This window comes from Leptopilina boulardi, unplaced genomic scaffold (genome assembly GCF_019393585.1).
Source record: "Leptopilina boulardi isolate dan_hultmark-lab unplaced genomic scaffold, ZJU_Lbou_2.1 LbouV2_112, whole genome shotgun sequence".
Taxonomy (NCBI): domain Eukaryota; kingdom Metazoa; phylum Arthropoda; class Insecta; order Hymenoptera; family Figitidae; genus Leptopilina; species Leptopilina boulardi.
In genome coordinates, this window is record NW_026137655.1 from 3,327,535 (window position 1) to 3,344,326 (window position 16,792).

Below are 16,792 nucleotides of genomic sequence, written 5' to 3' on the forward strand. Positions count from 1 at the left end.
ATGTACATATAAAAAGCGTAATTATAATTTACTTCTATATCAAATTATATATATTCTTTTATAAAAAAGAAAGTTAAATCACTTTCAAATTTTTTAATTGATTGCTAACATTTTTATATTTTAATTGAAGCTATAAATGAGTTAAAAAGAAAAAATCTATTCTTCATAAAAAAAACGTTTTATTACATATTTAACATTTTTAATGTCACATGTTCAACAAAATAATCTCTATCAGTAATTATAGACATTTATTAATTTTTCATCTAAAAGTAAATTTGCAATTGAAATATACCTTCAAATTTAGCGCTATAATGTTTGTTGACACACGACACACGTGACTTCATTTGACAGCTGTCAGATTATTAGGTTAGGTTGCTCCCTTTACATACTTGCTCTTGTGTATTACGGGTAACATACCCTACAGGAAAATTGTATTACTTTTTCAACTTTTATTTTAACCTATAAAAATATAATATTACATTAATTAGTGAAGAATAAATTAATAGCAATTGAATAATTAGTGAAATTTTAAAGAATTTATTTCAAAATAAGTACTCATTTAGCTTTTATTATTTTTTAAATACATCCCGGGAAATGATCAATTGCTCCATCTGGTGGAATGTGAAGTAATTAAAACTGCTAGGTGGCCGATGATGGAGACCACCTTTACATAAAAAAAAAAAAATCGAATGTGTCCCCTGTCAATCTGTCAACAATTCAACAATCGTTTTAGTTATGCTCGTTGTGTGTAAATTATCTAATTGACCATATAAATATCAGGTTTTCTTTTTTGAATCATGGAAATAATATACGTGAATTTAAATTGGGTGTTAGTATTGCAATGTGCACTTAATTGATGTTGACAACCTAATAGTCAGGATGCTTACGTCAATCTACTTTCACAAATTTAACCTGTTATTACATTACTTATCTTACTTATCAATTCTGCCCTCCACTATATGTTCGTTGGATAGAATTTGAACTGGGGATCAGTGGGGTCAGGTGTCATAGTTGACGATGCAAAATAATTCCAAAACCAGAGAGATGTTCATTGTCAGAGCTCTTGAAAAAATCCTCGCCGACAGAGATGTCAAAAGATCACATCTCTCACAACTAAGAAAAGCTTGCGAATCAGCACTTGGTGAGTGATTGAACAATTGATTGTTCTATTTAGAAACTTTTGTTTCGCTGTTCAATTTTTTCTGTTTTAAGACGTCCCAATTATTGACAAAGTAATATTTATTTGATTTATTGTTTGTCACTTTTTCTTATTTAATTGCAGAGGATTTGAGAAATGAAATCAAGGATGTTCCCAATTCGCAGAGTGAAGAGGCAATTTCAAATGCGCTCCCACAGCCAAAAAGTGATTCAAGTGTTATTTCGGCGGAAAAATATTTTCTTCCCTTTGAATTGGCGTGTCAAAGTAAATCGCCAAGAATTGTTGTCACATCGTTGGATTGTTTACAAAAGTTGATAGCGTATGGTCACCTGACAGGCAGTGTTCCAGATTCAACAGATCCAAGTAAATTACTTATCGTTCGAATCGTGGAGACAATATGTGCTTGTTTTATGGGCCCACAGACGGACGAAGGTGTTCAATTACAAATTATTAAAGCCTTGTTGACAGTCATGACAAGTCAACATGTCGAAGTTCATGAAGGAACTGTACTTTTTACAATTCGCACTGTTTATAATGTTTATCTTGCTTCGCGAAATTTAGTCAATCAAACGACAGCACGTGCCACACTTACACAAATGATAAATGTTATTTTTGCTCGTATGGAAACGCAAGCCGTAAGAATTATAATAATTTGATGATTTTTTTATCATTAGAGAAAAAAATTCTAACTTGATTTTTGTAATAATTTTTTAGGAGGAGGAACACATTAAAGCGGAATTAGAACAACCTACTGATCAATCGGGAACTTCTGGGACGGAAACAGAAAGTGAACAAGTAATTAATGAAGAACAAAGTGGAGAAAATGTCCAAGAGTCACAGATTGTGGTGAAATCAATTTTAGATGATGTGGTGAATACAATTATTTCTGAAGATCCACCAGTTCCTGTCACTTCTGAAACAATAAGTTTGGATCAAGTTCCAACGGATGACAATACAGATGAGACTGTCGCCGAAAGTGATAATATCGTAACGGCCAAATTCACTCATGTTTTACAAAAAGATGCCTTCTTGGTTTTTCGGGCACTTTGCAAACTTTCTATGAAACCTCTGCTCGATGGAATTCCTGATCCAAAGTGAGTAAAATTAATTTTTAAATATTTTATTTACGAAACTTTGAGTAGAAAATAAAAATAATTTTTAAATACAGATCTCACGAGCTACGATCAAAAATACTGTCGTTACAATTGCTGCTGGGAATATTACAGAATGCGGGACCAATTTTAAGGTCCAATGAAATGTTCGTAATTGCAATTAAACAGTATTTATGTGTGGCATTATCGAAAAATGGTGTTTCTTCAGTACCTGAAGTTTTTGAATTGTCACTGGCGTTATTCCTTGCATTATTAGCTCGTTTTAAGGTACATTTAAAAATGCAGATTGAAGTATTTTTCAAGGAGATTTTCATGAATATACTCGAAACTTCAAGTAGTTCCTTTGAACATAAATGGATGGTGATACACGCACTCACTCGTATTTGTGCAGATGCACAAAGTGTCGTTGATATTTACGTTAATTATGACTGTGATCTTTCTGCTGCTAATTTATTTGAAAGGTTTGTTATTTAAATTTTTTTAAAAATTGATAATTTAATACTGTTTATGTTATGAAGGTAAAGCAAATTTTAAAAATGTGATTCGTTTTCAGGCTGGTTAATGACTTATCGAAAATAGCGCAGGGTCGACATGCCTTGGAACTTGGTGCTTCACCAAATCAGGAGAAATCTATGCGCATACGAGGTCTCGAGTGTTTGGTGTCAATTTTGAAATGTATGGTCGAATGGAGTCGTGATCTCTATGTTAATCCGAGCATTCCAGCTGAGCAACAATTACCCTCGGAACCGCCTGATCCACCGCTTGATCCACCCTTGCCTCGATATGGAAGCGCGGGTAGTTTATCTTCAGCCAATTCTAGTCTCGTAGGAAATAAGGAAGTTCCCGATTCTCCGGAACAATACGAGGTACAAAAACATCAGAAGGAAGTTTGGGAAGCTGGAATTGAAATGTGAGTTTTAACAAAATTAACTTTTCAAATATGAAAAGAAAAAGGATTTGTATTAAATTTTGTATTTTTTTTAAAGATTTAATCGTAAACCAAGCAAAGGAATACAGTATCTTCAGGAGCAAGGTCGTCTTGGTACATCACAGGCTGATGTGGCAAGATGGCTTCACGTTGACGAGCGACTTGATAAAACTGCAATTGGTGATTTTCTTGGCGATCATAATCATAATGTTGTTATGTACAGTTATATAGATCAAATGGATTTTGCCAAACGAGAATTAGTTCCTGCTCTGAGATATTTTTTGGAAGGATTTAGACTTCCGGGTGAAGCTCAAAAAATTGATCGTCTAATGGAGAAATTTGCTAGTCGATACTGCGAGTGTAATCCTAAGTATGATATTTCAATTAATTATTTTCAGAACATAATCATTACACTACACAAAAATTTCAGTTTGGAAAATAAATTTCTTTTTCTTATTTCAGTAATGGTTTGTTCACTAGTGCCGATACTGTCTACGTTCTCGGCTTTTCAATAATTATGCTTACTACCGATTTACATTCACCTCAGGTCAAAAATAAAATGACCAAAGAGCAATACATCAAACTCAATCGACGAATTAGTGATAATGAAGATTTGCCAGAGGAGTATTTGTCGAAAATTTACGATGAAATAGCGGGCAACGAAATCAAAATGAAATCAAATCCAAATAGACTTGGAAAACAAGGTAATAATACATTTCTAATTTAAAGGCAAAAAAAATTATTTTAAATAATTATGTCTTTTGTTTTCTAAAAGAAAAAAGTGATAATAATTTATAATTATTGTTATTAGTTATATCTAGTGAAAAGAAACGTCGTCTTTTGTGGAATATGGAAATGGAAGTCATTTCAACGGCAGCGAAAAATTTAATGGAATCGGTTAGTCACGTTCAAGCACCGTTCACTACGGCAAAACATTTAGAACATGTTCGTCCAATGTTCAAAATTGCGTGGACACCTTTTCTGGCAGCTTTCAGTGTTGGTCTCCAAGATTGTGACGATCCGGAAATTGCCTCTTTATGCTTAGATGGTATTCGTTGTGCAATAAGAATTGCTTGTATCTTCCACATGACGGTGAGTTCAAAGAAATAAAAATTAAATTAATGAATTACAATATTTATAAGTTAATTATGGGAAAAATAATTAATTTTAGTTGGAACGTGATGCGTATGTTCAAGCACTGGCGAGATTCACTCTACTGACGGCAAACTCGCCAATAACGGAAATGAAATCAAAGAATATTGATACAATAAAAACTTTAATTACCGTTGCGCACACAGATGGAAATTATCTTGGTAGCTCTTGGCTCGATGTTGTTAAATGCATATCGCAATTAGAGCTTGCTCAATTAATTGGAACTGGAGTGAGACCTCAACTTCTGGGACCTCCCTCAAAACCTCATTTTCAATCGCCACTCGCTAATCTCACAAGTTTAAGTTACAATAATTCACATCAACCCAATAGTTTAAATCTCAGTTCACTGGATCGTAAGTCTTCCTGTTACAAATCGTTTCATTAAAAAATTTATATTTAAATTATATCAATTTAAAAAATCCCTAATTAAAAAAAAAATTCTAAAATAATTTGTAATTTAATTTCAGCGAGTGTAAAAGAGTCGATTGGTGAGACGAGTTCGCAGAGCGTTGTCGTGGCAGTCGATAGAATATTCACCGGTTCAACAAGATTAGATGGCGATGCAATTGTGGAATTTGTCAAAGCACTTTGTCAAGTATCACTAGAAGAATTGGCACATCCAACGCAACCACGAATGTTTTCATTGACAAAAATAGTTGAAATTTCTTATTACAATATGGGTCGTATCAGATTACAATGGTCACGTATTTGGCAAGTGATTGGTGAACATTTTGATCGTGTCGGCTGTAGTCCTCGGCAGGATATTTCATTTTTTGCCGTCGATTCATTACGACAATTGGCAACAAAATTCATCGAGAAGGGAGAATTTGCAAATTTTCGATTTCAAAAGGAATTTCTCAGGCCATTTGAGCATATTATGAAAAAGAATCGTTCGCCAATTATACGCGATATGGTTGTAAGATGTGTTGCACAAATTGTACATTCGCAAGCGCCAAATATTCGTTCAGGTTGGAAAAATATATTTAGCGTTTTTCATCATGCGGCGAGCGATCGTGACGAGTCGGTTGTTGAACTTGCCTTCTCGATGACTGGAAAAATTATTAGTGAGTGTTTTTAATTAAATATTTTTATAATATTCTCGAAAATTAAATTCTAAATAATTAATTAAAATTAATTTTTACAGATGAACTGTACGCAGATGACTTTAGCATCATGGTAGATTCATTTCAAGATGCAGTTAAGTGCCTAAGTGAATTCGCCTGTAATGCGTCCTTTCCTGACACAAGTATGGAAGCGATAAGACTGATTCGATCATGTGCCTGTTATATCGACATGAATCCGAACATGTTCGCTGAAGGCATGATGGATGACAATGGAATGGTGTCTGAAGAAGATCGAGCCTGGGTAAGGATTTAGTTTTGTACAAATTTTATATTTTTGTTATTATTGATTTTGAAATTATTCGATTTAAATTTGAAATTAATTTACAATTCATTCATTTTGTAGGTGAGAGGCTGGTTTCCCTTGTTATTTGAACTATCGTGTGTCGTTAGCAGATGTAAATTAGATGTCAGAACGAGAGCTTTGACTGTACTTTTTGAAGTTGTTAAGACTCATGGCTCATCGTTTAAACCGCATTGGTGGAAAGACTTGTTTCAAGTTCTCTTTAGGATATTTGACAATATGAAATTACCCGAGCAACATACAGAGGTAAATTATTAATACATTATGTAATTTTTCAATTTTCATTCCATAATAAAAATATATTAAATTTAAATTAAAAAATTATTGTTAGTGAATAATTAAATATTTATCTTACAGAAGGCGGAATGGATGACAACAACGTGTAATCACGCACTCTACGCGATAGTCGATGTTTTCTCGCAATTTTACGAGATTCTCGGACCTATTCTTCTCGAACAATTGTATGCCCAATTATTATGGTGTGTTCAACAAGACAATGAACAATTGGCAAGATCGGGAACTAATTGTCTCGAGAATTTAGTCATCAGTAATGGAATTAAATTTGACGAGCAAACGTGGGATAAGACGTGTCGTTGTGTTCTCGATATTTTTGAAAGTACCCTACCAAATGCACTGCTCACGTGGAAACCACAATCGCCGAATAAGGAATCTGATCTCGATGTCATCACTGGTGATTCCGATCATATTGGTATTTTGAAGAGAACCAACAGCAATCAGAGTTTAACGAACGGCGAGAATCATCGAACGAAAATTTTCTCCGCTCTACTCATAAAGTGTGTCGTACAATTGGAATTAATTCAAACAATTGACAATGTTGTCTTTTATCCAGCCACCTCGAGAAAGGAGGATCAGGAAAATCTTGCTCTAGCTCAAGCTGACATGATGAATCATAAATCAAGTGAATTAGGCGGTAGTAATGGTGGCGATCAACAGAAAGAGGAACAGGGCATGTATTGTTCATTAACGGCAAATCATTTATTACGACTTGTCGAGTGTCTCTTGAAATCTCATCGTTTCGCGAAAAATTTCAATTCAAATCATGAGCAACGAAATGTTCTTTGGAAGGCGGGATTTCGTGGGAATGTAAAACCAAGTCTTTTAAAACAAGAGACACAATCGCTTGCCTGTGCGTTACGTATACTTTTTAAAATGTACAGCGACGAATCACACAGAAATGATTGGTCAAAAGTTGAAACACGTCTCGAGGAAGTGGCACGTGAGGCTTTGGATTACTTTCTCGCTCTTTCAACCGAGGCTCATCGTGACGCATGGACACCAATTCTCCTTCTCTTGTTAACGAGGATTTTGAAAATGTCTGACAATCGATTTGCAGTGCACGCATCAAATTGCTACCTGTTGTTGTGTGAAGTTATGTGCTTCGATCTTAAGCCTGAATTAAGATCTGTTCTGCGAAGGTTTTTCCTCAGACTTGGTCCAGTTTTCAGAATTACACAACAATAGTTACTAAAAAATTACTTTGCTGAATGCAAGGAATTGTACTTTACAACTGTATCATTCTATAAATATTATTATACAAATATTATATATTATTTGAAAGAAAACAAAACCACAGAGTAGTGAATTATAAATAATAATTATTCTACTTCGCTATCGAGGAATGAGTCAAAATAATTTTTAAAAATAGTGGTTTTTTTTCTTATATATACATATATATAAATAGGGATTATTTTTCAAATTATAGTATACACTGGAGGAATGTACATTTGTACTCGACTAGAATGTTTATTATCAGTTAATTAATTTATGGCGCCTATTTTATGATAAGTTTAGTGCGATCTGATTTTAATAAATTTGTTTGGTTTTAAACCAAATTACAATGTTAAAATATTGATTCAATCAATTTTTATTTACAATTACAATATTATACAGTATATTTATAGAATATAAATTTATTTATAAATATAATTCAAATTTTTTATTTATTTGTTATATTTATATTTGAATTTATATTTGAATTTAATTCTATATTTGTAAAAAATAATTCTTTATTTTTTACTATTTCAGGCAAATTTCAAACTGAAGTTAAAATTAAAAGGAATAATTAGGAATTGCGCCACACCATTCTTGTATGAAAACGAGAATATCGTTGAGATTAGAATCGGGTGGTGCCTGTCGAGCAGCACTGACCAGTTTATTCCAATCTTCCCGATCAGCAACGCGACTAGTGCCTTCGAATCGAACAACCGGTCCACGAATTGGATAACCAGTGAGTGCACACTCCTGAAGTGGATTCGAATTATCAGTGGAATTGATTAATGATCCGATATAGGTTCCACGATGATCGGTCGGCAATCCTTGTTCTACTTTTTGATCCACCGATACTGTTAATACCCATTCGCGTACCTCTTCTCGTTCATCTTTTGACAAACTCAATCGCGAGGGTAGTGGAACCTCGAGAGGAAAATCAGTCACCCTCAAGTCATCAACATCCAAAATACTTCCATCGCCTTCTTCGATGCATTCCTCCAAATCGAGGAAATGATTCAAGAAGATAAAAGCCTCACTACTCAATCCTGCTGATCTCGCATCAATGCCGGCTTCATAGTAACAACGATCAGCCAATAACATATCGGAATATCGTAAAAGAACGATTGATGCTTTCACCGTGAGTCCAGACAGAGGAGGAAACGATCTCACAGCACAACGGAAACTCGAATAATGTGCAGCACGAAAAAATCTTTCGAATTTTTCCACATGTTCCGATGATTCAATATTTTTGATCAATTTCATAAGAATATCGCGTAGCTGCGATAGATAACGATACTCGTTGTGTGTTTCTTCGGAATTGAGAATTGTTTCAGCCAGATGATAATAGAGATTGTAATTTTGCGGAATTGGCGGCGTTCCATATTGAACGTATAATTGTAACGATTGAATTGGCGAATCTGATTTGAGTAATTGTGCAGCTCGAAGAGCAACATATTTATGTAAAAGTGTAGAACTTTTTGCACTTGCCGCTTCAAATACCTGGGACCATTGACCTTTACGAACGAGAATTTCCAAAGCGGCTTCGGCATCAACTTCAGCCAATTTGTCCATTTGATCTTCTCTAATCATTGCCTCTTTGTATTTTTCCTCTAAATAATATTCCAAATCGGGCGCAAGTTCTTGAACGACTCTTTTTGCTCGTTCCCATTCATTAATAGCTGCCAATGAATTTATTGCATCTCTCAATCTATCGGCTTGAAGAAATACCTGAAATTTATCGTCAGTAATCTCTTTGAAAATTATTTTGATTGATTAATAAATTTTTATTTACCTGAGCAGCAAGAGCATATTCGCCGACGGCGAATAAACGTGTTCCTAAATCGCCGCCAATATGAGCAACAACGTCCGGTTCTGCCTGATGAAGAAGAATATCTGCCGCTTGAATGAGAGCGGGTCTTGACGCTTGTGGATCAAATAGAAGAATATCGAGTGCAGCGCGAATTTCACCAACTTCGAGCCATCGACGAGCTTCTTCGAGATTATTTCCACCATCAATTTGCGAGGTTTTTTGTCCCAATTCTCGTCTTAGTGCCGCTTCTTGACTTGGTAAGTATTCACGACAGACTCTCATTGCCTCTGACCACATTCCTCCATTCTGCAAATAAAATTAATATTGGTTAAAAATCAACAGTTTCTATTAGAAAAATAGTAAAAACTACCTTGTAGTGATCGATGATCACTTCTGGCTTATGCGCTCTTAGAAGAAGAGCTTCAGCAGTACTGTAATCCTGATTTTTAACAGCCTCTGCAGCTCGGGCAACGAGAACTTGGGACAAAGCTTCTTGACTATGATTTTTGGCGACCTCCTCCGCAGCTTCCCAATCTTGTGTATGAATATACATTTGTACCGCCTCTAGTGCTTTATTAGCACGAATAAATTCCTTTTCTGCCTCGGCAAATTGTCCTTCGTCCTCCAAATACATTGCATAACGATAATGAACCTCTTGCTGTTGTTCCACTGTTCCGTACTTGACAACATCCAATGCCCATTCAAATAGACTAGCTTCACACGCAAGTTGTAAACACGAATCCATGTAATTTAATCTACCGAGTAATTTTGCTCCCAGTTCCGGTGCTAACGTTCGTGCCCACATGAGTGCAACCTAAAAAAAACAATTTAATCAAATTCTTTCCAATTTTTTTTCAAAGATTAATTACCTGTTGAGCAGCCTTTTCACTCGAGGCACGTTTTGCCACTCTTAATGCATCCTCCCACATATTTGCCGTTCTATAGGCTGTCACAGCACCTTTCCAATCGCCAGCACCCAAGAAATGTTCCTCGGCTTCGCGAATTTTTCCCGCTGCCTCTAATTCTCGAGCGAGATGTCCATGAGTCGTTTGTAATAAATCCGATCTATGCTTAGCAACAAGACGAATCATATCGGCTCGATGTCCAGCTTTTCTATACATTGCAATTGCCGAATCATGATCACCTGTCGCAACATATAATGCCTCGGCATGTCGAAGATCACCCGATGCCTGCAGTGCTTGTGCATGACTCGCGAGTATTTCATTTGCCTCCGTGGAATTCATTTGACCCAATGCAACTTCCTGTGCTCGAGCCCAATCGCCCGCTTTTATGTGTGTCTCCACTGCTCGATGTGGTTTTCCACTCCGGAGAAATAGATTTTCCGCCAAATTTTTTTCACCCACTGACGCAAAATACTCGCCAAGTTTCTCACACTGTTTCCTTATTTCCGGATCATCGTTTTCAATTACCTTGATTATAAATTAAATTTCTAAATTAAATACTTCAATTTGAATTATAATTTTTAAATTATATTTGTAGAATATTTTCAAACATACCTGAATGATTTGCAGAGCTTTCCGCCACTGATGAGCATTGACAGCAGCATTCAGAGCAAGAGACGTCTCACCGGCCTCGATGAAATGATTAATTGCCGCATCATAGTGACCAGTTTCGACCAAATGATGTCCCCATTCTTTTTCAAGACTCACAACAGAATTTGGCTCAGCCTGTCGCGCAAGATCGAGAGCTCGTGAAAAAACACCAGCCTGAGCGTAAGCCTTAATCGCCGCTGGATAATCGTTTGTCTTCTCGAAAATTTCGCCCGCCAATTCCATGAGATAAGTCGACTTGAGTGCCTTGATAATCTCATTAACCAAGGAATTATCATTTAGTAGATCTTCATTTGCAAGTATCAATCTTGCAGCACGTCCAGGTCGATGAGCTTCCAGGTACAATTTTATTGCTCTTCTTGGATTATTCGATTCAATTATACCCGCAGCCTTTGCCGTTTGTCCACTGTCAAGTAACCATGACAAATGTTTATCTCTCAATTCAGCAACTCCATCCCAACCGCGATTTTGAGCCAACTGTAAAGCATCCTCCCAATGCCAATATTTCTGATACATTTCGAGTGCTTTTTCCAATTCATTTTGTTCAAGATAAATAGCTTCAGCGGTTTTTAATTCCCCATTAAGAATTGCCAATCTTGCCCAACAATCGGGACTTGCTAGTACCTCATTACCTGTTTCCTCTGCATAATCCTCACCTATCTTCATAACTTCTTGAAGAAATCGTGAACGAGCAACATCGCCAAGTGCCGCGTAACATCTCGCCGCTATGAGAAAATTTCGCGAACTCATTGCATTTCTTGCAACATTTTCCCACATTGCCTCGGCTTGTGGTCGATCACCAAATTCTTCGAGAAATAAAACAACTCTTCCAAAATCATTATCGTGAAGTGCTGTGCCAAATTCGATTAAACCTTCGTCTAATAAATAGGAAGTTTTTACTCCCAATTCTTCCACTTGTACGGAAGTTTGACCATTTTCACGAATTATTTCCGTTGCTTCGCCGCGAATTGAAAGTAGTGTTGCTGCCTCCGGTGCATCGACATTGTACCAAATTGCCAATGTTTGACCTGATTGAGCCACCACCACGTCGCTTTCTAAACAATTTTTGTTTTATTGTTAACAGAATAATTCTATTTTTTTGTACAACTTACCAGGTATCCAAGATGCAAAACTAGTTCCTGTTAGAAGAAGATCTCTCCCACCTTGATCATTACATAGCCAAAGTCTTCCACGTTTGTCACGTGAAAGAATTTTATGACCAGTTTCACTTAATTCTAACCAATCGACACGTGTATCATGATTAATTATATTAAGCGTTGTTCCTGTTGAGAGATCCACCACTCGAATTGTTTTTGAATCCAATAGATAGGCCAATCTATTATTAACTGGCATTCCAAGAATCATTCTCTCGTTGACACGAACGCTTACCACTCGAGGATTGAATGCTTCAGTTCGTACAGAGCCCAAAATCTCGTTCTTTCCATATTCAATGATACTCAATTCACCATTCAAAAATACCAAACAAACATTTGCGTATTCAAAGAAAAATTTTTCCTTGTTACTTTTATGATTCCATGGTATTTCACTCATTAGACCTGAATTAATATCACAGACCAATAGTGAAACTGATGTCCTTGCAACAATGTGATTATCCCTACGACCCATTACTTTAACATCTTCTATTTCGTTTCCCGTCTGTGATCTACAAAACAAATAGTTCTTATTTTTTATCAATTAAAAAATGTATTTTTTTAAGAATGATAACAAACCTGATGATCACTGCTGCAGTTTTATTGTCCAGCCGACGAACAACAACTTGACTTGGACCAACGTAAGAAACTTCATGACTGCCACGAATTATTGAACGTCGTAGGATTGTTTCGAATTGTTCAACAGCACCGCAAAGGCCACCAATTACAAGACGAGAGCCATCACGTCGCCAAGCTAGTGCTGTGACTGTATAAAAATTGGGTAAATTACGACAATTCGTTTCCTCCCAAATTGAACGACGAGGACTCCAATCGATGATTCGAATTTTATCCCATGAACCAACAGCTACACTTTGTCCACTTGGACTGCAACATGCAACTGTCATTTCTTTTTCACTTGGATCACGACTGTAATCCAATGATTTTACAACTTTACCACGAGAATCGTAAAATGTGATTCTCTTGTCTGAGCCCGAGGCTAAAATATGTCCTTGAGGCCACGCCAAACTATAGGCAGGAACATTGTGCACCAATACACGACCAACGGGTTCTGTATTTCCATCATCGGACACAAAGTATCTTATAATACTTCCATCTGCATGACTTGATAAAAATCCCGTTCCTCTTGTGCTTGAAAAAAATTATTTTTTATTAATTTTTATTTATATTCAATTAAATTTTATTTTATTTAATATTTAATTTCGTTTATATAAGAAATATGTGGATTCTTACTTTGTAGCCAATGCAATGGTCATCGAATCAGCAGCGTATAAAGTTTGAGCTTTATTAGCTTTCACTAAAGCTGCTCTTACTTTGCCATCAGCTAATCCAACAACAACTGGACCCTCCAAAGGCCAAATGAGACAAGTCACAGACGATGATTGATTGAATTTGTTGCAAATCACTTTTTTCTCTCCCCTGCAGGTAAAAAAAATATAAAATATATTATTCAGATATATTTTTTTATTCTAAAAGGTTAATAAATTTTTACCATTCTTCTCCGATTTTATAAACATAAACTATATTGTCAGTTTGACCAATTGCAATTTTTGTCGAGTCTGGCGAAAATACGATTCCCCTGACAAGGTAGCTTTTCTTTCCAAACTGTAAAATTTAATTTTCATTGAAATTTTATTATTAGTATTATTAGTATTAATTAAATTAATTGTTAAGTAAAGTTTTTTTAAAATAATTTTTCTTTACCCTTGGATCAGCGGGTTTTGTGGAAAATTTATCCCTCCTGACACCTTGGTCGTCGAATAAATAAACGGAGCGATCCGATAAAGCGACAGCTAACTTTAAATTATTAGGTGACCAGGCAAGTCCTGCTATTCTATTTTCTTGATCCTATAAGTTAAAGGAGAAAAGCATTAAAATTATGTTTAATTTTATTTGTTTAGAAAAAAAATATCATAAAATATTATAAACATTTATAAATACGTAAAAAACAACCAGAAAACTATTAACTATTAAACTATTAAATTAACGTACTTGAGCAGATAAAATAGACCCTAAATATTTCAACAACATTTTCTTTTTACAAAATTAAATTCTTTTTCAGTATTAAATACTTAATTTCTGACAGAAGTTGCCATGTTTTTATTTTTGTATTGGATTTTGTTGCTTAGCAACCAACACAAGAAATTAATTAATACAAAAAAACTATAATAGAAGTTGATTTAAAAATTAATCATCTTTTGAAAATACATAAAGAGACAAATTTTGACAATTTGCGCTCTTATAGAAGACATTTTTTGTATTTAATTGTTTCTTTTTTGTTAAATTGACATTTGAATTTAATTTTCAAACACGTGCTTAGTCACGTGGTAATGTAAAGCCAATAGAAAATCATTATTAGGAATAATACTTTCTCATTGGTTATACGTCATATACGTACAAATATTTATGATAGAAGTGTCTTGTCGTTTTTAAATGATTTTTACTATTGAATTATACCAAATTTACTTTATTTTTTCTATTGAAGTTAATTTGTTATAAGTTTTTAAGTTATATTAAGTGTTTTTTACATACATATGGGTAATGTCTTCAACATCATTGCGTGTAATTGTCAAAAGGTAACTCAAACATAACCTCAAAACGTGTATTTTATTGCGACAAAAAACGTTTAGTAAATTTTTAATAATATTTTTAATGAAAATTGTTATACGACAAGAATATAAATATACATAATTTTATTTTTATTATATTAATTTTTTTTATTAAGTTTAATTTAAAAGATTTTGCTTATTGAAAATAATTAAATTATATTTTTAGTTTTCAGAATACAAAAGGCTTCGAAAGCTTGAAAAGTTTAAGATCTATTAGTACACATTGTAATATGTTTAAAGATCAAATAACATTATTAGACGATCGTTGTCGACTGCCAGAAACGGATACCTTACACTTTGAAATAAATAGTCTTTCATGGCTTCATCAAGCTGCTCCAGGTTTTCCTGTAAATGGATCAAAGGTTTCATATTCCTTTTTTCTTAATTTATAATTCTATAACTTATAATTGTAATAAATTCTAATTGAAATGATTAATTATTATTTTTCAGGTCACAATAATTGAAGAGCCCGCTGTATTTTATTCCACTTTATTAGAAAAATGTAAAACTGCCGAGAATCGTATTGTTCTATCTTCCTTATATATTGGAAATGGAAAATTGGAAACTAAACTAGTAAATAGATATATTTTTATTTATAATATAAAAATATTTTACCAGTGATTCTTTTGATGTAATTTTTAATTTATATTTATTTTTGTAGATTGATACTATAGAAGAAACTTTGGATGCTCGTAATGGTAGTGTAAAAATAAATATTTTAATAGACTATATGCGTGGTTCACGAGGTAAACAAAATTCCCGTAAATTATTACAATCATCCTTGAATGGCAAATGGAAAAATTGTTGGAATGTTTTTCTCTATCATACACCAAAACTTCGGGGTTTTTTAAAAGCAGTTACGCCCGATCGTTATAATGAAATGATTGGTTTACAGCATATGAAGTTGTATTTATTTGATGATACTCTTATAATCAGTGGGTTGGTATTTACATCTCTATAATAAGCTACAAAAAAATATGAATTTTTAAATAGATGATTTTTTTTAATTTCAGTGCTAATCTCAGCAATGATTACTTTACAAATCGACAAGATAGATATTTCATGATTGAAGATTGCAAAGAACTCTGTGATTTTTATAGTGAACTTGTAAAAAAAGTTGGTGAATTTAGTTTTCGTCTTATGCCAGATGGAAGTGCAGTTCCTAGTTCCGTGGATTGTGATCCACTCAAAAGTCCGGCAAAAGAATTCAATAAATCTGCCGCTGGAAAAATACGAACTTTATTTCAAACCGAAATAACGAAACGTTCCGAAATCAATAAACAAGGTGAAAGAAAAAAGATTTTAAAATTTAAAATTGAATTGTTGAAATAAAAAATTTGTGTTTTTTAGTAGAAAATATCGAGGCCGATACGTGGATTTTTCCTTTGGTACAAATGAGTCAGTTAGATATTTGGCACGACAGTGAAGTGACACTTCGACTTTTACAAACTGCTCCTTCTGGTGCAACATTGAGACTTGCTACTGGTTATTTTAACTTAACAACCGAATACCGAAATGCATTATTGGGCGATTGTCGAGCTGTTTGTCATCTTCTCACTGCACATCCGACAGCAAATGGTTTCTTTGGTAAATGTATTTATTACTGTATTTAATATAAATTAATATTAAAATTAATAAATAAACGGTAAATAATTTTTCTGCTTTTAAATAAATTGATTGGCTATAATTTTTAATTTTTTCAAAAGGTGCTAAAGGAATCGCAGGTGGTATTCCTGCCGCATACACAAAAATTGAGGAAACTTTTTGTAAATTATCGGAAAAATTACATCAAGCAAAAAGAATAACTTTATGGGAATTCAAACGACCAGGATGGACTTATCATGCAAAAGGGCTTTGGTATACTTTACCTAATCAGCAAAAACCATCTCTTACACTTATTGGATCACCTAATTTTGGTATTTATGCTGAACTAAATATCTAGAGAATAATAATTAAAAAATTGAATTTCATTTTTAGGCTACAGATCCGTGATGAGAGACCTTGAAACTCAAATTGCAGTGGTGACGAAAAATGAACAATTACAAAATTCACTTCAAAAGGAATATGAGAGATTGTTCAAGCTCGCTACACCTGTCAATTCAAAATCATTTCGCCAAGATGATAGAATTCCTCCAGCGTGGGTTCGTGCCGTTGTTCTTCTATGTCGGTATTATTTTTAATTTTACTAGTCATTGGTAATTAAATTAAATTAATAATTGTATATATAGAATTTAAAAAAACTAAAATTAAAATACACAAGAAACGTGTAAATATTAACTAACTGTAGTTGGAGATTTTTTAAACTTGCTTTATTAATAATTTAATAATTTAAGTTAAAAAAGCTTGAA

General features: G+C 34.0%; 3 protein-coding genes across 4 annotated transcripts; 2 read left to right on the forward strand and 1 right to left on the reverse strand.

Annotated features, from left to right (window-relative positions):
• Window positions 1-627: 627 nt before the first annotated feature.
• Window positions 628-7,629, forward strand: LOC127281769 (brefeldin A-inhibited guanine nucleotide-exchange protein 1). The gene is made up of 13 exons (XM_051305656.1): window positions 628-1,141; window positions 1,283-1,794; window positions 1,874-2,253; window positions 2,328-2,732; window positions 2,825-3,181; window positions 3,258-3,569; window positions 3,662-3,903; window positions 4,011-4,291; window positions 4,371-4,704; window positions 4,819-5,415; window positions 5,496-5,716; window positions 5,819-6,022; window positions 6,134-7,629. Exons 1-13 carry the CDS (start codon window positions 1,018-1,020, stop codon window positions 7,256-7,258), a joined length of 5,094 nt encoding a protein of 1,697 aa, XP_051161613.1. The 5' UTR covers window positions 628-1,017; the 3' UTR covers window positions 7,259-7,629.
• Window positions 7,630-7,645: 16 nt separating this feature from the next.
• Window positions 7,646-13,952, reverse strand: LOC127281764 (intraflagellar transport protein 172 homolog). Its single transcript, XM_051305642.1, has 11 exons — window positions 13,828-13,952; window positions 13,540-13,683; window positions 13,328-13,440; window positions 13,069-13,254; window positions 12,397-12,966; window positions 11,779-12,329; window positions 10,613-11,721; window positions 9,965-10,525; window positions 9,466-9,909; window positions 9,078-9,401; window positions 7,646-9,013 (listed from the first exon to the last, which is right to left on the reverse strand). Exons 1-11 carry the CDS (start codon window positions 13,864-13,866, stop codon window positions 7,847-7,849), a joined length of 5,208 nt encoding a protein of 1,735 aa, XP_051161599.1. The 5' UTR covers window positions 13,867-13,952; the 3' UTR covers window positions 7,646-7,846.
• Window positions 13,953-14,237: 285 nt separating this feature from the next.
• On the forward strand, window positions 14,238-16,736 carry LOC127279789 (CDP-diacylglycerol--glycerol-3-phosphate 3-phosphatidyltransferase, mitochondrial). 2 transcript variants are annotated; one of them, XM_051302365.1, is made up of 8 exons: window positions 14,238-14,411; window positions 14,611-14,806; window positions 14,895-15,017; window positions 15,106-15,383; window positions 15,458-15,729; window positions 15,795-16,031; window positions 16,151-16,360; window positions 16,422-16,736. In XM_051302365.1, the coding sequence occupies exons 1-8, from the start codon at window positions 14,377-14,379 to the stop codon at window positions 16,622-16,624; spliced, it is 1,554 nt and encodes a 517-aa protein (XP_051158322.1). In that variant the 5' UTR covers window positions 14,238-14,376; the 3' UTR covers window positions 16,625-16,736. The 2 variants fall into 2 exon arrangements, with proteins under 2 accessions (XP_051158322.1, XP_051158331.1); XM_051302374.1 differs by having other exon boundaries at window positions 15,798-16,031.
• Window positions 16,737-16,792: the final 56 nt, after the last annotated feature.

What these genes read in the sequence shown, in the direction of transcription:
- LOC127281769 (XM_051305656.1), top strand. Translation starts at nt 1,018, where the DNA reads ATGCAAAATAATTCCAAAACCAGAGAGATGTTCATTGTCAGAGCTCTT. An exon ending in CTCGTATGGAAACGCAAGCC is followed by an intron (nt 1,795 to 1,873) that starts GTAAGAATTATA and finishes ATAATTTTTTAG; the next exon opens with GAGGAGGAACACATTAAAGC. An exon ending in CTTGTATCTTCCACATGACG is followed by an intron (nt 4,292 to 4,370) that starts GTGAGTTCAAAG and finishes AATTAATTTTAG; the next exon opens with TTGGAACGTGATGCGTATGT.
- LOC127281764 (XM_051305642.1), bottom strand. Translation starts at nt 13,866, where the DNA reads ATGTTGTTGAAATATTTAGGGTCTATTTTATCTGCTCAA. An exon ending in TATAAAATCGGAGAAGAATG is followed by an intron (nt 13,255 to 13,327) that starts GTAAAAATTTAT and finishes TTTTACCTGCAG; the next exon opens with GGGAGAGAAAAAAGTGATTT. An exon ending in ACCATTGCATTGGCTACAAA is followed by an intron (nt 12,967 to 13,068) that starts GTAAGAATCCAC and finishes ATTTTTTTCAAG; the next exon opens with CACAAGAGGAACGGGATTTT.
- LOC127279789 (XM_051302365.1), top strand. Translation starts at nt 14,377, where the DNA reads ATGTCTTCAACATCATTGCGTGTAATTGTCAAAAG. An exon ending in TTCCTGTAAATGGATCAAAG is followed by an intron (nt 14,807 to 14,894) that starts GTTTCATATTCC and finishes ATTATTTTTCAG; the next exon opens with GTCACAATAATTGAAGAGCC. An exon ending in GATACTCTTATAATCAGTGG is followed by an intron (nt 15,384 to 15,457) that starts GTTGGTATTTAC and finishes TTTTAATTTCAG; the next exon opens with TGCTAATCTCAGCAATGATT.